Source organism: Diadema setosum, chromosome 13 (assembly GCF_964275005.1).
Source record: "Diadema setosum chromosome 13, eeDiaSeto1, whole genome shotgun sequence".
Classification (NCBI taxonomy): domain Eukaryota; kingdom Metazoa; phylum Echinodermata; class Echinoidea; order Diadematoida; family Diadematidae; genus Diadema; species Diadema setosum.
The window spans coordinates 15,753,661-15,777,516 of NC_092697.1; the positions used below are offsets into that span (position 1 = coordinate 15,753,661).

Consider the following 23,856-nt stretch of genomic DNA (forward strand, 5'->3'; position numbering starts at 1 on the left):
TTCCACGCCAAAAGCATATTTGTGTATATTGGAATCTATGTTCAGAATGTCTTGCTTTGGTGCTTCAACATTCGAGATATACTGCACGCATTCAAAAGAGAGGGAAATGTCGCTTTCCAGTTTTAGTGCTTTTGATAACAAGTCATTCAGAATTCTCAAGGTACAGTGAAGTCTTTACACAAACTGGAAAAGTGCAAAAAATTGGAGGATATTACTCTTCGAGTTTCAGTTATCAAAAAGGTGATATCATTTCAATCCTACTCTGTCCTGTAGTCATATACTGTCAAGAGGAATTTTTTGCTTTCCACCCTGGGCAGATGGCTCAGTTTATCATAAAAGTGGACCATGAGATCCCTTACATGTACATGTATGAAAACTAATTTGCCAGCATATTTGAGGTGACAGAGTAATCTATTGTCCTAGTTTAATGAACTGTCTCTGTCAAAGGATTGTGAATACAACACTCATCAGCAGGAAAATTTTTTAAAAATGTACATATTGACAAGGCTGCATCATAATAAAATCCACATTTCATCGTAGCACAAACATTCTTTTGCTTATTGTGCCATTTACATAATTTGATTTCAAAGAATCCAAAAGGGTGTGGAGGAATGGAATCACAAATCACTCGTTTGACAGCTAATGGAATGAAAAAAAAAGCTACTATACAAAAGAAAAAACCTCAACTTGCAATATGGAATATTATGAACACATTGGTATCCACCCTGTCAATAATTGCCCATCTGACATACAATCAGTATGGAAATCACCACTGGAGCATGGTAATGGACGTAATTTAAGGCTATTCAAAATCTATGGACCATTACCAGTACATCGTTTGACTCTGAGTTGACAAAAATAGCAATCAAAACACATATCAAGCACAGAAGTGGGGAGAGAAATGAAATAGAGATAAGAAAGGGAGAAAGAATTTGTGGTATATAAGAGGGAGATATATTCAAATACATGAGAGATTGAAGGTAAAAGATTGATTGAAAGAGATATTTAATATGAGATTGAGAGTAATATTGAAGGTAAAAGGTGGATTGATATAAATATATGTGAGAGATTAAAGACAAGAGGTAGATTGACAGAGGGAGAGATAAATATATAATGAGAAATTGAAGGAGATAGATAGATAGATTGATAAAGAGAGAGAGAGAGATATGAGAGATTGAGGGTGAGAGATAGATATATACTGATAGCTAGACAGAAAGAGAGAGAGAGAGATAGACAGAGAAAGAGTCAGGGAGAGAGATAGAGGATAGACATACACTGTAGCCTTTTGCCTATTTGGCATGCATTTCTATCACCTGAAATCTCAAGAGGAATGAAAACATGATATACACACCTGCAGTGTGCAGCCGAAGTACAAATAGCCCCAAATGCCAGCATGCAAATATCACATCTCTGTCACAGGTTAGTGTAATATTTCAGACCTTGCTGTCATCTTTTAGCACCCTCAATTTGATGATTTCACAGTCATTTTTAAAATGGGGAATGTACTTATCACTATAAAAGTGTGGTAGAAATTGTAAGTTGAATATTATGAAGGCAATATGGGTTGATATTGAATGCTGAATATTTTGCAAGTTGAAGCAAACAAGCAAACAAAAAACAAAATTGGATAGATATTTCATATATTGATGGTGGTACCTGTTTCTACATGAAATGGTTTTGGGAAACTGATCTGAAATTTCATGACTTGATCCAACTGCAGACCAGTTAGGTATTAGGTGACTAGTACGTACCTTCCTTGTTCAGACAAGGAGGAAAATATTTAGCATGGTTTTAAGCCCAAAGTCAATATGTTTTGCTGTTGCATAATGATTTATTGCATTATGTATCCAAATAAAGCATGACCTTTAAATTTCCTCAGACACGGGGAAAATATCATAATGTATTCAATCACAGATGGGCATTTTCAAGGTTGGTGTTTGGCAAAGGAGACTAGCAAGACACCACCTTTGTCAAACAGACCCATCAGCGCTCACAAAGAATATAACCAGTGGCTCTTCACTCTATTCTCCCTGGCCTGGAAAACACTCTGAATATGAACTCCTGACATGGGCAAAGTTTTGCACTTTACAGATACACCAGGGTATGGGGAAAAAAAAAAAAAAAAAAAACCTGAATGAGGTCAAATATTTGATCACGTCAAACTGAGAGATGAATCTTCATTATTCAATATCTCAGATGGAATAAGACCGGTTTGAGGCTGGTGAAAATCTGTCTGCGATGGAACCTCCTATATAAGATTACGTGAGCTATTCCCAGCTTGCAAGATTGCATAGAGGAACGTTGAAAAATTACGGTTCAGGGTGTGTCACATGTTACATGTTATATGAAATAGATGGAATTTGATGGAATTGAGGAGCAAAAGGTTTTCCACCCTTTTCTCATCTTACAGACGTACATCCATTGTGTTGTTCTTCTGCAAACATGCAAAACTACAAGGTGACACAGCAAAATGGCACGCAATTGCCCTTGTCCTGTTTTGAGCAACAATAATTACTATTTTTTTCTAGTGACAACTTTCAATACAGCATGAAAATCCTGCTGTTCTTATGAAAGGATTTGAAAGACCTTGACACCAAATCAAACACTACAGGGATTTGTAGTACAGTAAGCAACCTTAATTCTGTAGCTAAAGTCCAACTGTTCCAACAACAAAAATTGGCAAATATTCTCATAAGACACAAAAACTGTTCTGTGCAGAAAGGAATGTTAGGAACATCCCCCTACCACTTCTCACGCATCATAATTACTCGTAAACACAGATGCACCTCTTATACAGAGTGCACATATTGCAGAATAAGTAGACATAAATTTGTCCTGCGATGAATCAACAAATAGTTGGACTCTCAACAGGCATTCAGCTCGATCGGTTTTATGGTATGTCCATGCCTTGTGGGTAATCCACATACTTCTGAGTGACCTGCTGGTAGACAAAGGGATACCACGCTTGACCTATCTCCCATAGCCTGATGGACAATGACTACATTGAGGGCAGTTCAACCGAGATCCAATGCATTCATACACGAGACATATTGGGGCCCTGGATCACTTACAAGTTACAAAAATGACGAAGGTCCAACTGTCCACTGACCAATAATAACCCTCTCCTGCAGAATTAATCTCCCATTAAAAAACAAACAAAACAAGAATTACATCTACAGTAGCCAGATGAGCAATATCTTTGCAAAAGAACCAACTTGAAAAAAAAAAAGGCTGAATTGTACTTTATAGTTAGAGTAGGTGCCCTTTCAACTGGGGGTTGCAAATACTGGGACATCAGTTTTGTTAGAACTGCTAAATGTCATAAGCACTGTCAGATCGATATGCCAGAATACAGAGAAACATAGAAATACATTGTACTTTTGTACTTCTGGTTTTATATTTAGATGACAACCACTATACAAGTGTAAGTGCTGAAAGCATCATTGTTACTAGTAACAAAGAAGACAATGATAATAATCATATCTAACCATAGCTGTAGTGTAGTAATACCTCTGGTACCACTACTACTTCTACTGTTATTACATGTACATACGATGACGACTACTACTACTACTACTACTTCTACTACTACTACTACTACTACTCCTAAGGTGTACTACTACTACTACTACTACTACTACTACTACTACTACTACTACTACTACTACTACTACTACCACTACTACTACTACTACTACTCCCAAGGTGTACTAATACTACTATTACTTCTACTAAGTGACTACTTATTTTTAACAAAAAATGACAAAAGAACTACAAATGATTACAAACATCATTGTAATCTGATGTAACCATGGCTATTGCAGTAATCATGTTGCTATTGAACACAACCTGGTGACAGTTTTATATAAAGACAGTGATTTGATTTGGTTTATTTGATTGATGTCACTCCACTTGTATTCCTTTTCTGCTGCAACAATGTTGATGATTTCTTTAAACCCAAAATCTCTTCTTTTTCTAACATCTTTGAAACTATAACCTGCTGGGACTATAATTAAAGATATTAACCTTCAGGCAAAGCAGTAAATGCCTTTCACAAATATTCTCAGCAAATTTAGCTGCAGCAAAAAGCCTGAGGCATTTGACATTGACAAAGACTTTCACCACATTTTCATAATCTATGGGGACAAATTTGGCCCCAAAATTACCTCCCTGCCTCTTGGCGTCTGCTCGAGTGATTACCCGGGGTAAACATTCATCCATGCAAGCGGGGACAAGTGGCCAATCGCCATGATACCTTCTTCACGCAGTTTTCATTACACTGTCCCATCTCGTACTGCTATGGCTGCATCTCACTCGGCTATCTCGCAATCATGTAAAGTGGCAGATTCGACGGCCAAAAGCAGCATGCCTGTTCATCAGTCCTACAATAACCAACAGCTAACCATCACAATGAAGTGAGTCCTCATGAACAGAAATGAAAGAGTTTGAATGCAATAACTGATAACATCCATTTTGATCAACTTGAGATATTTGAGGTTGAAGCTCCTGAAAACGAAAGAAAACAACTGAAATGTGTTATGTGATAATGTTAATATCTTCACAATTGTTTCTTCTTATGTGATGATTGCAGGATCGCTGAAAAGATTTTATTTTTCTCTGTTCGATGATGACCTTAGTACTTAAAGGGAAGGTAAACCCAAAAAGCAATGTGGATTGAGTGAAAACAGTAACATTGGTAGAACGCATCAGTGAAAGTTTGAAGAAAATTGGACAATCGATGCAAAAGTTATGAATTTTTACAGTTTTGGTATTGGAACAGCTGGATGAGGAGACTATTAGAGGTTATGACGTATGAGTGGACAACAATATCAAGAAAATATAAAGAAAATTCCACAAAAATTCATTTTTCATCAAAATTACAAATTCCATCATCTTGATACCGACATAATGTGAGGGTAGCAATATTCCCCCTGCTTTCTGAAAGCAGTTAGTCAAGTGCTCTTTCACAATGCTAGAAAAGTGAATTTTTGTTGAATTTCCTTTATATTTTCTTTGTATTGTTGTCCACTCATACGTCATAACCTCTAGTAGTCTTCTCATCCAGCGGTTCCAACACCAAAACTTTAAAAATTCATAACTTTTGCATCGATTGTCAGATTTTCCTCAAACCTTCACTGATGTGTCCTGCTAATGTTGCTGCTTTCACTCAATTCACATTGCTCTTTGGGTTTACGTTCCCTTCAAGAAACTTTGAAAATGGTGCTTCTTGCATTCAAACTCTTCAACTAGCCTAAATGATGCAAATGATACACTTCAAAAATCTCTTCACAACTTCAAAGTTGCAGTCTTGAATATAATCATATGCACACAAAAATATTATCAGTTTATCATAATAGATAACTTATAGGCTTATATCATCAATACACAGGAGAAGGAAAGGTGGAAACTGCACTTTTAAAGATTTAAAAAAGTTTGATGGCAAATGTTTCATCATTATCACCACATACTAGGCCTAAATGATGAATTAGACACCTACATTGTACCTACTTCAAGAAATTATTTAAGTCTCTCAGCATTGCCACCCTAAGAATGGATAATGACTGTTTCCAGAGAAGATGCTCATGCAAGTGACAGAAAACAAAACTGAAACCAAGTTCACGCTGTATTCATCAACAGCTTATTTCAGCACACAAATTTTCGAGCGATTTGCTCTTTCTCAAATGTTGATAATGAGAGAACAATAACAATAAAATAACGCTCGGAAACTTGTGTGCCTGAATAAACTGTTGGTGAATGCATGAACTTGGTTTCAGTTTTGTTTTTTATATTATCACACCAACACGTGGACAACTTACTCAATATATTATACATGTGTGTGTGTGTGCGCATGTGTGTAATTATATCTTTAAAAATGCTTATTATGTATATGTTATGTCTATACAAGTGCACATATGATTTATAGACATAATTATACACACATGTGTGTGTCTATAATTGATGGTGGAGTGATTTTACACAAGTAGAACTCATTACATAACAAGTAGAACTTGTTAAGATCATCTGATAGTGGTCTCATTTCCTTAGTTCATGCTGAAATATTCCTTGGCAAAATCTAGAGAGACAGGTAGTGGGGGGGGGGGGGGGAGACAGATTGCCCTAAGGGGGGCATTTCATTAAGCATTTTGTCCGACAACTTTGTCGGACAAATTTGCTCTCAGCCAATCAGATGCAAGGATTTTAGTAGCTTGTAACAGTTTGTCAGAAAAATGTCCGACCAAACTGCTTTAAGAAATGCCCCCAGATCTCCAGTCACCCCCCCCCCCCCCCCCCATTTATAGGAGCGATGACAGGTGGCTAGCCCACATGGAAATATGAGCTTAACCCATCTTTCCCTTTTCCTGTCGACTGTCCCCCTTTTTTTTTTGACAGGACAGGGTTCCCATGTCTAGCTTTGCTGTCTGGCCTGCCTGACAGACTTTGTGTAAGGTCACCTGGGGTCAGCACAGGTTGGGAGGTCATCTCATATAAACCCATCACATTTCAATCTGCACAGGAATCCGATTGGCATATCAGGGCAGAAACAAGGAATATACCATATGGACATGATTTCATGTGTGTATTCAGATTTTTACCAACTGTTTTATTACTTTTTGGTGTGAGAGGCCATGGGGGCATAAATCTGGCAGTAATTTTAACTTCACTTCACTGGACAATTTTTCTTTCTTTTTTTTTTTAAATCAAGAGCCACTGCATTTCCTGGCCCTCCTCGTAAATTTGCTTTCCTCACAGGAACAAAATCAGACATGAACATGTCTGATAAGTGTGAAAACATTCTTTCTTTTTTTTTTTTGGGGGGGGGTACATAAAACAAATATAACTAGAAAAAATGACTCGATTCAAGTGCTACGATTGATCCAACATTTAGGCCTACAACTATCATGCATGGTTTGCATGGCAATCGCCAAAAAGTTTACAGCATCATTTTGCTTTTAAATATTTCCTTCAAAATTTTCTTTACTCTGTATGTGTTTCTCCCACCATGATTTTTATATTTTTCTTCTTTTTTTATGGAAAAGGGCAGAGGAGAGCAAAAACTGAAAATGGGATCGACATAATATTTTGACTGAATACAATAGTAATGTACATGTGTACATTTTGTGAGACAAATTCCATTGGCAATTCACCGGCGCAGACTGATTACCAAACTGGAATGATATAAAATTTCACAATACTGCATGGCATCATATGTGAATCACTATACTAGATATTATACACTCTAGGGCTGTACTCGATTCAGGCTTCGATCGTTGTAAAATACTCCTTATTGTGCTTATTGAACCCGAGATGTGTAGTAACAGAACATGCATGGCGCATCACATCACAGGTAGCATTTATCGCCATTTGATTGGCATGGCGGAGACAATTTACAGAATCCAAAATCACTTCAGCAGGTGGTTCTTCCGACTGTTGCTCTGGGATACCTATTGCAGCAGCCGGAGTCGGTAAGTTTATTATTTTTAGTGACATATGAACTTATACACGGCTCCGCACGTTTTGTGTCCGCGCCAAAGACAATTTCTGCTCGGAAACCCGTGGGATTCTACGGAGTGCTGTCGCACGCACAGCTCAGCTGCAAGCGCAAGGGAGATCGCACGCGAGAGCTACATGACATGAGACGGGAGCGCTCTGCCTACGAGGTAGTCGTAACCTTGAGCTGCGAGTACAGATAACCACAGGATTAAACTTACGTTTTTTAATCTAACGCGATAGTGACGTTCTAACTTACAAATAGCACTGACTTATAAATTTACCTTTCTTTGGTTATCCCTATTTATTCCACTGGGTTGTGCTCTGTATCCAGACATTTTGTCGATAATTCTGTGTCACAACAGGTAGTTTCGGCCTGCAGGAGGGCTGTATAATACCTTCACCGAGTTCGCACGTCAGTTTGCGGTGCACGGGCAAAGCCAGTGTGTAGCCTTTACAGAAGACTTTCTCTTAAAGTGGTCACAGCGAGCGCGCGATCGCACATGTCTTCGAATGGGTGAAAAAAGATATTTCTTTGGTAGTAGTAAAAAGACCACGCCCCCACTCGTGCTAGAGACAAATCGTCTTGGTTGACAGGACCACAAGTTGGGCGAAAAGCCGACACATCATTTTCGTGGAATTTTATAGCAAAACGGAAGTCTCGACTCAATTCTTTCATAATGACATCAAGGAGTTTGAGATTTCAAAATGATTGAACATCAACCGCGATTTGAAATAATTAGGTCCTTATTAGTTAGTCGGCATGAAAAATCAAATCAAGTGAGACTCAATGCGACAGTGTCATTGAATGTCGAGTGTCATTGAGTTAGATATCATTCGACAGGTGGCTGAAAGCGTTCGTGCCCAACTGATGTAGGCTCTACGACAGTAACTGCTGCGATGAATAATAATATGGAGGATGAAAGATCACCGAATTGGATTTCGACATAAAAAGTTCAGACACTGACCATTTCTTAACGCATATTACAGTGCAAGGTTTTTGGATGAAAAGGGTTTTTTGTCCCCTGTCGAAGTCGGAACAGGGTCATGTGACCTTACAGCGAGGTCAAGTGCAGATACAGCGGGGTTCACTATTGCCACCGCATCGGCAGGCAGCCGATTTGGTGTTCAGGCATTGATGAAACGTGCGTATTGTTGTCTGATCTCTTTTGTCATGCTGTCTGACCCCAGGGGCGTGAGTCAGCATTCGCGATCTGTTCCCTGCCCCGTGCATTCCTTTCCAATGACGTCATTCCTGTCATTCACACAGTATGATAAACGTGCTTTATCATCCAACTTCCGGAGAATCACATGTTTTATTCACATATTTGGTATCAGCGTCGGTACGTTATTGACATTCCGTACTTCTCTCGATATTTTGACAGTGACGTGGTCCTGCACCCTTATAGCCAGAGCATATCAAAACCGTCCTAGCTGAACAAGAGACCTCTACACACCTTCTATTCACTTGACGTCAAAATAGTTGACATTCTCTTATAATTATCATTCAAGCAGTTGCCTTTACGGATCTTTAAAACTTTCTTTTAACAAAGAACAACACACTAGCGTCACGAATGGATTCCGGTCGAAACGGAAACTCACAATCACATGACGTAATTAATGATTCTTGTTTGATTTCAATAATAATTTACTTGCTGGAATGTACCACTCCTTTTATTTTTCTTTCCTTTTTGCATCGCTGTCCATTAAGATGGACAAATCACATGCGACTTGCAATCATTTTTTATGTGATAGTCATCTGCATCTCGCTATACAGAACTTTTCATAACTCCGCAAACTTGCTGGAGATTTACCCATGAGATATGGCGATTGAAACATAATGCAAAATGTCTTTTTTGTTTTGTTTTGGGTTTTTGTCGGAAAATACCGTTGTTAATGATTCAAAAGTGCCAAAATATCGTATAAGAAAAAAAAACTAATTTATGGAGATATTACAGCATGTGCAAGAGTTATTCCAACCGCTGAAATACCTCATGATTAATACGTTATTATTATATACAGGTATATAAAATACTGTTATTTACAAAATTAGTGTCAATCACATTAATTATGATTACCTGCTTAAGGTAGTATACTGCTGACGATAATGAAGATAATGATGATGATGATAACCGAAAATAATCATACTATTTTATGTCGTGTGATGATACTACTACGATAACTAATAACAACAATGATATGATGATGATAATGGTGATTATAGTAGCTATTGCGGTCGAAGGCCAACAGGATATTCCATTGCTTTGGAATGCCACCCTATGCCACACTCCTTGACCTTAACCATTGCTAATTGTTTGGCCTACACTGTGTTAATGTCATTAATAGATCAAATTGTATATATTGGCAGCTACAACTATAGCATTGAAAAATTTTAAAAAAAAGTTTTATGATGATTATAGTGATAACAGTTATGAACACCATATAAAATATTCATCGTCGACCATCAACTGCAGTGGTGGTGCAATGGCAGTCCAATAATTCCTGTACACAGTGATAATGTCCATTACTCTCATAATGGTACTTATGCCGATACCGCAATCACGCTGTTTTCACAAGGTCGGGTGAAGGTTCATATTAATATCATACTCTGTAAAATATGTTATGTGCCAATAATCACGACGAGACTTCGGACTGAGTCATGAACTGTGGACTCTCGATGTATTTTCCTAGCCATTTGCACCTTTAGCTAGCCGCCATGGATCAGACGTGTATGATATGGACAAAAGATGGCGATATGACACATCGATAATAATGTGAAGAGGATCTCATCGAATGGACTCTCCTCGTTCTCCATGGTTAAAAATAAAAGATCAAACAAAAACAACACAAAACAATCCATAACGGAAATTACGAACCCTATGCAGTTAACAACACAAAGCAATGCATATTAAATAGATAGACAGAGTTTGGTAAATATTTATTAATATGTCAACGTCTACTTGAACTGCCAAGCTCTTGTTTTTGCGGAAAGCTCCATCGTTTGTTTGTTTTGGTTTTTTGCTGTTTTTTTCACTACTTATTCTTTTATAGTTTAATATACATCAACCAACTGCAATATAACCATTTTTGTCTTCTTTTCCAACTCTTTTGAATTATGGACATCGTTTAATTTCATTTCAATATCTGCCCTTCGTAATTTGTGACCCATCAGGAAAGATGTTACAGTTATGTATAGACCTATTATGTCGATGAATTGAGTTAACGCGCATTTATGCATTCTTTTAGTCAATAATCATAACTTTGAAGTTCCGACCGAATCATTGATAATCATGTAAAGTAACATCATTATTCTTTATCACTCTACTTTCGACGCGCTGATATTTTCCAGGTTAATGGATGGCGTGGGCAATATAATAAACCCATTTCTTGCTCATGAACTTCTGGATCAGTCACATCAAGTTTCACTCCCCTCCCCCTAACCACCCCTCCTCCCCCCCCCCCCCCCCCCATCCTTCACTTCCTCAACCTGTCTGCGAGTGCAGACACGGAACAACAGGAATAAGTATATCTATACCGTTTGCGGTCTACACTCACACACTGCGAAAGCCTACAGTGCAGGCGAGCTATTCCTTGACAGGAAATACGTGTTATATTTCAGCCCGCAAATATTATCCTCCATCCAGCACAAACATGTTTGTTTCACAGCACCGGGATCTCGACACTACAGGACTATGCATTGACTAAAAGTACTCTTTGTTTCAAATCAACGATCTAGAGTTACAAATCTTATATCTTGAAATACACCACGCTGCCTCAAGGGGAATCAATCGTAATAAATATATATGTTGAATTCTCATGCCATTCGATCACGTTTGTGATCACAATTTAGATTTCACAATGTGATTTTGGACAATTGGACAAAATGACCCAATTTCTAACGTAATATTCCATAAAGAAAAGAAAAGAAAAAAAAAACAATCGGTGAAAATTTTCGACATAAGAAGCATCTCCAAGCGTAAAATTTGGCGAAGGTTGGAAAATATCACAAGTTGGCAATCGCTTGCAAAGAAGCGTCAACTCTCTCTCTCTCCCTCTCTCTCTCTAGATCTACTTTTTAGGTGCTATCACACGCAGAAATGTTACCTCGGGTAAGGAAAGAGTTAAATTAGCGCGACTGGGACAATCAAGATCCGAACTGTCCGCCGGATTGGTCATATGTTATAATATTCGCATTTAGAAAGTAGTCTAGAGAGAGAGTAGTTTAGAAAGTAGTCTGTATACAGTCGAATACAATTGTGAATAGTCATAGCACTCAGAGGTATTTATAACATCATAGTACGTGTACAATAAACTGTACTCAGTCCATTATGATCTATATGAGTATGGTCGGTCATATAGCCTATGCATGACTATCCCGTTATGAAATCGTGCTATCGATTGGGTATTGGTGTTATATGGGGGCGTGGCTGTTCCGTACATAATGCATGCGTGGCTCAGTGCATGGAATCACCAGGTGGAGAACGTCGATACACATCAGCATCAAATTTATATCACAATATGTACTCTGCTACCAGTCATATTGAAATCTTTTAATACCTGATAATACAGACTTTTTGTTTATATAGGATATTAGTGATTATCACGGGAAGTAAAAGGGTGCACATGTTTACTACCGTGTACGTTAGTCTTTGGCGCTAAGGATTTTAACCCTCAAAAAGGGGTCCTAATGACATTGACGTTAATGGATTGCCCTGCGTCTTTGGAAGAGTTTTAAAGCAAGGGATATCATCTTATGATATGTAATTACCCACCTTTCAATATAGGGGAGCTGAGAGGGACGGCGCTCCAAAATATCCCCCGCCCCACCCCATCACTTTCTCACCGTTCCTTTGTTCCGTAATTCTTATAGTACGCGCCTCCTTCATACATTACGCATTTTCCACGCTATATTCTACGGGCCCACAGCTATATGCATGAACTTCCGGTTAAAAGCTGATCGTGTGAAAACATTTTCCCCCTCTTCTGTTTTTAGATCAGTCAATTGAACAGCTGCTTCCTAGATATCACGTTGAACTAGATTGCTTGGCTTTGAATGATCGTCTGCTGTATTTCCCCCCTTGGCAGCAGCAACAACAACAACAATGAACACTCCCGAAGAGAGAAACATAGTGAAGGGAAACATAGTATCATGATTGTGTGCAGAGCCCGTCTGCTGCTGTCAATGGCCTTTTTATGTAAGCATGAACATTATACGGCAAGTTTGCTCCCGACATGAATCAAGTTTTGTACAATTATTCCCAGTCATAATCACCTTTTGCTGCATGTCTTTCCTGAGCCCGCTCGGTGCTGCCCTGGTTGAAGCCGACATTTTGGCAAAGAGATTCGCTTTTTAAAAAAAAATCACAAGAGAGCACCGAGAGAACACCGAGGGGTAACGCTAAAGCGCCGAAAACAAGCGGCAAGAGTGCGACACGGACACACACGGTCCAAATGTTTAGCTGGCAGAGAATGAAGCTTGGAACCGCCAGACGACTCGATTTTTACGGTCTGATCCCTCGTTCTGCTTTTTTGTTAGTCTGCGACTATATTCCGGCATAGATGCGTCACGCAAAGTGGTAAAGCGCTTTTACAGTTTCGGCGCAACGAACGTTTGCGTGAGGACAACAGGTCCCGATAGTCGCAACTTATCTCCCGAGTAAACCAAATTCGTTATGTGCCCACGCGATTTGATGTGGGTTGTCATTATCAATGTGTTTTGGAGCATGAATGTCGAGTCTGCGCAGGGTGCTCGGATATGCCGAGGACGACACGCCCATCTAGTGACCTGATCAAATATCCTCATAACTGGCAAGAATAAAAAAAAGAAAGAAAAGAAACCGCCACAGTGACCAAAAAAAAAAAGAAAGAAAGAAAGAAAGAAAAACAGTTGAAGAAAAACAGATGTATCTTTACCAGAAGGTTAAAGGAACTACTTCCGAAGCTGTTTGTGTTATGCAGTCTGCTATGGTGGCATGGTTATTTTGAGAAACAGGGGCTTAACCTAACTTCCTGAAGTTGGGTTTGGAGAAGGTGGCGAGGGGGAGAGAATCTGATCAGGGTGGGGGCAGATAGGGAAGAAGAAGAAGAAGAAGAAGAAGAAGAAGAAGAAGAAGAAGACCAATAAGAACAAAAAGAAGAAGAAGAAGAAGAAGAAAAGGAAAGGAAAGGAAAGGTCTTTATGTATTTATGTATGTATGTAATTTAGTTATTTATTTATTTATTAATTTATCTTTCAACAAAATAATGGCGGCGTGTCCATAAATATCTAGATAATTTAAGTAATTATCAATGACACTGTGCAGAGGTGTAAGGTCCGACCGGGATGGACTAAGTTGGGGTCGGTAGGAATAGAAGGTAGAATAATTATGACGAGAAAGAGAATGAACCTTCACAAAAGAAAGATACTTGTAAATTCCGTCAAAGTATTGAAAGAGCATAGGGCAATTTAAACTTCGGAGTGATTCTTGCTTGTTTCTGCTTCAGTTTGTCAAGCAGTCACGCTCGATTCTTTAGCAGACTATGGTTTGGCCCATGTAATGCACATCTGAAACGTAAAACTTAATTTGTAATTTTACCAGGAAACTTCTGAAGTATAGAGATTGAATGACATACTGTGATATTGTGAACCATTCAGCGACGGCAGGCCTGTTGCAGACTCACACCCGTGGTGCAAACACTAGAATACATTATTACATCCCTCCTCACTGTGACGTCACCTCAACCCTATGACATCGCTCCTTTCTAACTGGTCAATCAAAGAGATATATATTATATACCTCCTTTATTTATAGGTGAATCAATCTACACCCCTGTCCTACACCCCATATTCTGTAGCTCTCGCCACCTCCCTGCTCTCGCAGCTCAGTATGCACAAACCATGGACCCTTTTGTGGTAGGGTCCATGCACAAACCTTTCCAGAATGAAATCTAGGGACGCGGCCTTGTCATGGGTTTAAGACACGCGCACCCTGTCGTCTGCTAAGGAAAAGGAAGTACTCTGGAGAAAAAGAGTCACCCGCTCCATGATATATAGCAACTGTCTTTGAGGCAGTAGCAGCTATAGTACCTGTACATGCAGACTCTTGATCAGAGCTTACTGAAAGTTCGAGGAGGGGAAATTGTTTCTCCCTAATACCCCCATAATACGATGTGATATGGCAGGGGTAGTTTAAACAAACCATTATCGATGGACGCCATGCAGCACGAAACAAAAAGCTTGACAACTATAAGCGATAACCATACAAGTGAAGTTTCATTAATCAATGCAGAGCGGCGACAAATCGCAAAACGCTGTTTTGATATAATGCTCTAAACATATCTCTCTTCACTTCCCTATTTCTTAAGTTTCTCTTTCTCTAAATAGTGGAAGAGTCTATGCAAAATGACAAACATGCCAGGAGATTATATACAATCATAATGCGTAGGAGGAAAAGAATGACTCTACTCTAATACTGGCGATAAAATGCTCTTATCTTGCAGGCAGATCACTTATAGCGGGGTATAATGCTTTTACATGAATTCTTATTTTGGCTTGCTACGTTTTATGGTCTTCCATCATAAATATTATAATAGTGATAGACCTATGGCTGAACTTAACTGAATATGATATACTATACATGCATGGTGATATCGTCATTGTCTTTAAGAGTATACAAAACATACACCACTTTTAAAGACTTTCTCTAAGTTTCTATATCGCTCTTTAACCCATCCACATTTTCCCTTTAAGGACGCAATATCATTCATGTCCACAAGTTGTTAGTGAGAATGAATACTCTATGAGGCAACACAGGAGCACAAATCCACAAGACAATATAAGGAAGACACGCAAATGGGAGGGCTGGGCTCCCGAGGAATAGATCGAGGTAGCAGGTATAAACCTCGCGGCCTGGCTTTTCGCTTGCGGTTATATATTCGCAACATTTGGAACATGATACATATATTCCGTGGTGTGCGGATGACTCATCATTCATTTGCCAGTGTGATGAGCCCCAGTGAACATTGTTTAAAGGGGTGAGTATCCCTCGTTGCAGAAGATTCTGTCAGTTTCCGATATCACAGCATTTCGTACCTCGGATATTTTTTTTTTTTCAGTCTTTCCATTTAAACAACTACACGCATATTGGTCACACTGAATTTGTAGAATTCATAGTGATTGGGCTTAGGAAAAGAATGGTTTCAAAATTCATAACAAATCACAATGATCAAGGATGATAACATATAGCAGCTTCACAACGGAATGTGCGATGTGGTGCTCAAGGAAGCAGAACAAAAGAAGAAAGTATATGAATAAATTCTACGCAGGTGAACTTGATAAGAATTGATACGTTTCTAAAATATGTGAGCCTATAGATGTTCAATGCATTTATCTGCTCATAGACCACAACAAAATTCCACAAAAGTCAAAGCAATTCACATGATGTGAAATTATGTAAATCTTTTGGAATAGCTCTTTAATCATGTCGTATGATCGGACAAATCAGAGCGATCGGATTGTCAGGCGTGAGCAGTGAGTTAACGGTGAGCACAAAGGATTGAGTCATGCGTGCAGGAGATCATGTAATTTCATTGGAGGAGAGATATTTGCACATTAAATCAGTGTATTATGATGGAAGAAATTTCTCCCGTCATTCGGCCGTGTTTTTTTTTTCTATCTCTCTCTCTCTCCAGCACCTGAAGGGGTGAGTCAACCCAAATATAGTGCGTTATCATGTTATCATGAGAAAGGAGAAATCCTGCCCAACCCTCTCTCTCCTTTTCTCCATTTTTCTTTCTCTCTCAATAGAGGCACACTGAAAGACAAACAGACAGACACACAGACACAGACACCCGCACACACATATACACACGGACACACAGACACACAGACACACACACACTCGTACACACACTCACACACATGCAAAAGTTTTCGAGCTTTCACATCACCGTTGTTTGAAGAGCAAATACTCTCTATACTTAGCCATGAGGGACCTTCCGATTGCCGGGTGTTCGCTGCCATGGTTACGCCTTAATGCATTCAATCCACATTCATCACAACGTCATTGGAATAGGGAGTGTCCGGCGAGTAAAAAAAACCAAAACAAAACAAAACAAAACAAAGCCCCCCCCCCCCCCCCCAGAAAAAGAAAAAGAAACAAAAAACAAACAAACAAAACAAAACAAAACAAAAACACTCCCAAACAGCAAATACCACAACAACAAAACAAGCAGTAAAGCAGAAAAAAAAAACAGAACCAAAACCTTGACAGAAAAGAAGTAATGACAACAGCGTTTATTTTCATACTGTAAAATACATGTAATATGTGCGGTTCAAATGAACAAATAAATAAACGAGGAACAAAGCTCACATCGATCATCGCCCTGTCACTCTGTCGTACCAAAATACTAGAGTAAATAATAGGACTAACTTTCATAAGAGGTTAACGGTTGCTATCTCGATAAGAGATAGTTTACTTTGCGTATGTGACGAGGAAATTCCTCGACAAAAATGATAATCATGACACCTCATCAGAGAGCTGATGGAAATAATGTTGTGCTTCAGTTTTAAAGGGAATACATGTTTCGTATAATAAGAATATGTAGCACCTTCAAAGACCACCGAGCAGCGTTTGAGCAAATCAATCAATCAATCAATCAATCAATCAATCAATCAATCAATCAATCAATCAATCAATCAATCAATCAATCAATCAATCAATCAATCAATCATTCAATCAATCAATCATTCAATCAATCAATCAATCAATCAATGATTGATTAAGTAATCAATCAATCAATCGATCGATCAATCAATCAATTAATCAATCAAAGAAAAAAAACAAATAAAACAAGACAACACAATATTGAATTTAAATTGCAGGATTGAAATGCATGAATCTTTATCTTTTAGATGCCAAAGACAAACAACTTTTAAGTTTGTAATTTCCATGTACTATTTAGGCTATGTGGAAGATGACTACTTTGGCTTATGTGGACGATTATCTTTTTTTTTTTTCATAAGACTGCAACTTTTTCCCAGCTTATTGCTCTCACATGTGAAACCTTCATACTGCCATCGGGGTGGTATACGAAACAAAGTTTAACGTTAGCTAATCACGGAATTTCCATCTCACTGCATTCACGAACGGGCACATTATAGCTACACTCCTCTCGCATTGATAGACTTTGGGTTTAATACACGACACTATAGTAACATCAACATTTGATGTTAAGTGTAGAAGTGTAGTATAGAGTGTAGTAGCGTAGTAGTGTTGTATAGTGTACTATTCCCGAGCGGGGAAAAATATTGTTAATTGTTGATTAAAAAATAAAACAACTTGAACGAGTATAGATAGCATACGTTATTACATTATACTATTTATGCATTCCTGAACCATGAACTGTTGGTGTGCTTTATGCTCTGCCTTTGTGCCAACGAGAAAGAAAAACATAATTTGTTGCTGGTATGATCGACCTCAGGTTGATAATTGCCAGGTCACTGCCGTGTCCTTAGCCCATAAAACATGATCATATTTACAGCTCCATATTTCTGTGCGCAGCATTACAGGGAAAGAAAGAAAGAAAAAAAAATAGTCTGAGTTCCAGACTGTTTTGTGTTATTTTTGTTATTATAGTCAGCAATCTATTTGTGCTGTTTATTAAAGCGTTTATTTTCAATACATTATAGGATAGAAATTAGGTGCTCCATACTGACCGTGATTTCACGACATGCACTCAGCTTTCATAGAAAGGTGAATGAGATGAAATGGCTAAAAGATATACTGCACTTGTATTACCATTTATCAGAAAAGAAACTTGGAACAAGAAGACGATTCTTTTTTTTTTTTGGGGGGGGGGGTGTAAAGAGCGGAACAGACTGTCTCAAGTACGGAGGTGAATTCCATAATGTACCAACACTATCTCGTTGTTCTCGAGTGTTCTATCTTTAGTCTGAATATCCAATTATAATGTTTCTCAGCTCATCCAGTGTATAACTTCAAAAACATGCATGACTTCAACGAAGTTAAAAAAGTCATTCTACTTTTGTCCCGTGCACGTGGATATGTATAACATTACATTAAAATGTTTGAATATGAGAAAGTTGTATATCCTATCCATCTGTAAATATACAGTTCGTCACAACAGAACGAACAGAACAGTGCATAAAAACACATTGCGTCAACGCAATTGTATATGTGATATGGAAAAGACAATAGCAATTGAAGTCTCTCATAAAGATAATTTGGATTCCTTCCCTCTCCAAAAACAAGCAGGCCTGTATACATTCTCTATCATGTCTATCTGAAATTGTGTCATTGACATGATTAACAGAGAAACAAGCAGAAAGCTATGACGTTGCATGTAATATACCTTGGACGAGTTGGATGGCAACCGTTCAGGAGAAAAAAAACAACAACAAACATCTGCATAGCCGTTTTATCAAACTTTGTTTATGAACATTTCAAAGAAAATAATGACAGATACTAAACGTGATTTCCTGCAGGATATCACAGACTTGTTTATTCGCTAAACGTTCAAAGACCCCATCGCCATTTGGATGCGGTTACTGTTTATACTAAAACGGTTGCCATAGATACACGTTCAGCTAAAGTCTAAACGTGTGCAAGGTCTTAATTTGGTCATGTTTATTGACAAGCAATCAGCTTTAGATCATTGAAACAATGCATATAGTATACAAAATTGATACAAAACAAAAATCTGTGAGAAGTCAACACTATACCAATAGCCCACGCACAGGAAAAGAACCAAGTATTATTTGCCTGTACGGGGTTTTGGAATAAACATGTTTGTATATGTTGGTGTGTGTGTGTGTGTGCTTGTGTGTGTCTATTCTTTTTGGTTTCTGTTACGGCGGTATAGAGTTTCGATACCGCATGCCTCCCAAAATTGAATCCGATATTTTTCGCAAAATATTGATCGTTTGAAAACAATGACTTACGCTCCAAAATAAACAGGAATAGCGGTTTATCATGTTTATCCACTTGACACATCTCAACATCACCAGTGTGGTGACCTCTTACAACAGGGTTTGAATCCTCGTATGATGGTTCGTTCCGCTCTCTGAAAGCAGGGTACATTTTTGTTCGTGGTGGTGCAGCAGAAGTGCAACGTTCTTGTCTGCTATGTGTTAGTTTGTGCGCGTGAATGAGTGTATAATATGTACAAATTTTCATGAAAACTACGATTGTTTCTATATTTACACAAAAAAGGTAAAGGGAATGACGTGATAATATGGACGTTTGTATCAGTGTGCACGTGTGAGTCATAGGGACTGTGATGAATCTATTATGTAGTCTCCACTAATCCCTTACTGTTTGCTGCGTATTATTTCAGGACTTCAGTGGGAAACAGTTTTCCCTATGGAGCAAAATATATTTCAATCCATCAATAGTTACAAAGATAAATAAAAATGAGTGACACACAAAATGACAAGATCATTGATGGATAGATAAAGAAAGAGACAAATCAATTCACTATGAAGAAAATAAAAGAAAGAACGAAAGAGATTATATAATGATAACATAAATCTATACAATATATTCACCGATACATATAACGCAAGCATGCATAAATATTATATAGGGGCAATAATAGACAATGATATAGTGATCATAAATGATATTGCCGAAATCTTCAGAGGTATATCTTGGGAAAAAAAAAAATATCAGCCAAGCAATTCAAGTTCTATCCATGTGCTATTGTCTGACCATCAAGACACTTGGAAAGACATTGTGATATCAATTATACGTTCTTCGACTATCAGCCAATCAGAAGCAAGAATGCGGGAAGGGATATGATATATAGTCGATTAATATTATTGAGTAAAACATGATTGTTTCTTTGACATTGTTTGATGTTTTTGTGCATGCGCACATCAAATAAAGGAAGGTTTAGGCGAGTGATACGACTATACATCGTGTCGAGTAAATTGTATTATTTTTGATTTGCCGATTCCAATGACAAATAGTATATACCACTCCCTTTGTCTAATGTCATCTATACACAAAATATTTCACTTTATACATGGTGTGGAGTCGCGCCTAGAATTCTCGATATACAATAATATAATGTACTGTTATTTAGGATTGAGTGCACGACCGTAAATATTGATGATATTGTACTCGCAGTTCTGAAAACATTTTCCTATCAGTGACCAAAATGTATAAGTATGTAATAATGACGAGTATTTTCTCAAGACGCATGATAAAAAAAGATGCAAAAACAAAAATAAAAAGCATTCACGCGTAAGGAGCGTTTACCATTTTCGCTCTTTAATTTTCATAGCATAGGCCTACTTAAAGGTGTCAATAATTGGAAGATATTTAAAGCTTCGTCTTACTGTGACTGAAATATGGCCAATGAGAGATAATATAAAAGGAAATAAATAGATATGCATAGTATGATAATATCAAAGCAATATTGCCTCACTGTATTTCAAAAGCAGAATTATATTGGCTGATGACACCCAGCTGTACACCTCATTCGATCCATCTGATCCTTTAAGTGAGGCCTCTACCAGACATAGACTTGAAGCATGTATTGATGATATGAGGGCTTGGATGATACGGAACAAACTCAAACTGAATGATGACAAAAGTGAATTTATGATAATTGCATCAAAACATCTGACTGCAAAGGTCCGTAGTCAATCATTACGAATTGGACGTGTCAATGTACAATCTGTATCAAACTGTAGGAATCTGGGAGTTTATTTTGACCCTGAAATGTCAATGGCCACACACATTACAAAAACATGTCGATCTGTATATTTGCAACTACGCAATATTCACAGTATTAGAAAATCCTTATCAAACAAAGTTGCAGCCTCTGTTACTCATTCCTATGTTTTGTCTCGTATTGATTATGGAAATGCATTATTTTTCAAGGCTTCATCTTACCAACTGGCCAAACTACAGCGTGCTCAGAACTCTGCTGCTCGGGTCCTCAGTGGAACATCTCGCTTCTCCAGCATTACCCCAGTTCTAAAAAATCTTCACTGGCTACCAGTATCCAAGAGGATAGAGTTTAAAATTCTTCTTCATACATGGAAAGCAGTACATTCTTCAGCTCCAAAATATTTGCAAAACCTTGTTTCAGAATACGTCCCTGGCAGAAATCTCCGTTCATGTAATAGAAAACAATTAACAGTTAAAAGAACAATCTCGACTCTCGGAGAAAAAGCCTTTGCTTCTGCAGCCCCATCTCTCTGGAACGAACTTCCACTGAGGATCCGATCAGCAGAGACCATTGAAACATTTAAAAAGCTTCTGAAATCACATATGTTCGCATCTTGTTTTGATTGAATTTTCAACGAATTGTTCATTGGGGTATATTTTTATCTATCTCTTTCTCTTTTTCAACCTTCTTACGTACACGCTACGATGTATGCTATTCTTTTTATAATTACGTCCCTCTGCGCCTCAGAATAGGATACTAGATTGAAGGCGCATTACAAATGCTGTACTTATTATTATTATTATTATACACAAATATAGCAATGATATTTATGACATCTTATAACAACTTCTACATTAGATAAAAAAAGAATTGGGATAACTCAAAAGTCCGAGGCATATCATTTGGTGCATTAGGAAACGTCGTTAATTACAATCAAACATGGAAATGATATACAAATAGTCTCGAGTTATTTGTTACTTGCGAAGTAAACTTTAAAAACTCGTGTTTGCTCAATTTCTGTATCATGGTAATATGCGCGATTGGACCCTTTTGAACGACCAAAAAACAAACAAACAAACAAACAAACAAAAACAAACAAACGAACAAAACAAAACAAAAACTGAGGGAGAAAAAATGTCGCAATGATCTAGCCCGTATGAATCCTACCATGCCTACAGCTGTGTATATGAACATTCATAATATATTGTTGATTTTCGTTGCCTCGACGGAAATAACCGTTAGCAACCGTTGTAGGATCAACAAACAAACTTAACAGAAATTGGTATAGATTTTACACAAATTCATCAGGCAGTATGTTGTGGAGTTGGAGGTGCATTACAGGTTGATGCCTCCACATCCGGCCAAATTGCTTGTTGGATTCTGTATTACATGACCCGCTGTCGGATTAGCTTCCGTGATCTATAAGCCTAACAACTGCCGAGGATGGCTTAAAGGGATAGTATACACTTGTAGTAACAATTGGTTGAGATGGGGATTCAGATTTTAACTTGTTGTGATATAATTAGAAACCACTTATATGAAATATTAAAAAGCATGCAATTTCATGAGAAATTGAAAATTTATTTTCATTAAAAAAACAAACGCTTTTGAAATAGCTGAGATACTTAAAAATAAAGTGGTCATAATAAAAGGTGGGATCCACCTTTACTAGGACCATTTAATATTACTTTGTTTTTGGAAATCTCAGCCATTTCCAATCCGATTTTCGTCATATAAACTTTTAATTCCTCTTAGAATTGCACACACATTAATATATCACATAGGAACCTACGGTAAGTGGTTTCTAATTATCTCGCAAAACGTTTGTGAAACCAAAATCCTCAACGCAACCAAAACTACATTATTCCTTTAAAATGATTACCTTCAAAAAGAGAAGCCACAATAGAGGAAGTCGCGAGAGGAATTGCGTCAGAAAATGGGTTTTAAGACGGAAGAGCAAGATTATACACCCCTGGCATGTCCCGCACGCTATACCTGTAATATACTGGGTACCCTGTTCTGTTTCACAGAGCTCCATACTTCCGGCTAAATTGTTATAGTCCTCTTGAGAGATATACACACATACACGCTGAATTATGGTTGTGTAACCCTGTGTTACCAGCTGATAATGACCTCGGTCAACCAAAAATATAAAAGATTAGGTGATTGATTGAGGCCTTCTTGTAAGAAAAAAAGAAAGAAAAGAAAATAGTATCCTTGTGACAAAGTCAAATCTTGGTGACTTTATGATGTCTGTTCTTTTTTTTTTTCATATGATGTGCAGGAGTAAGGTCGGGTGTGCGCACACTGCGTGTATGTACATGCATCTTTGTGTGTGTGCGCGCGCATTTGTGTCTGTGTGTATGTCAGTGTGTGCGTCTGTGAAAGGGAGAGTGAGAAAAAATGAGCCCAGAAAGAAAGAAAGAAAGAAAAAACAAAACAAAACAAAAAGTCTTGAGTTTAAAGGGACTGTACAGTACTGGTTAGGATGGGGAGTCAGGTTTTGAGCATTCATAAGTGAGATAATGAGAAACCTCTTATGAAATATGAAAGAGCATGTAATTTTAAGGATTCAACGTTTATTTGATGAAAATTGGTTTTCAAATGGCTGAGATATCAACAACAAAAAAGTGATAATAATAAAAGGCGACAGGCCACGCCTTTCTTTAGGATCTCTTTGTTTCATCT

At 37.9% G+C, this 23,856-nt stretch overlaps 1 protein-coding gene across 2 annotated transcripts in view; it reads right to left on the reverse strand.

The window, feature by feature from the left end:
- Positions 1-13,139, reverse strand: part of LOC140236702 (myophilin-like) — a 33,650-nt gene extending 20,511 nt beyond the window's left edge. Inside the window, exon 1 of one of the 2 annotated variants that reach the window (XM_072316623.1) lies at positions 12,761-13,139. In XM_072316623.1, coding sequence (XP_072172724.1) covers positions 12,761-12,817 — 57 coding nt within the window. In that variant the 5' untranslated portion in view covers positions 12,818-13,139. Of the gene's footprint in view, positions 1-7,772; positions 7,932-12,760 lie in introns of those variants that run through there. The other variant, XM_072316624.1, reaches the window with a different exon arrangement.
- Between the last annotated feature and the right edge of the window lie 10,717 nt (positions 13,140-23,856).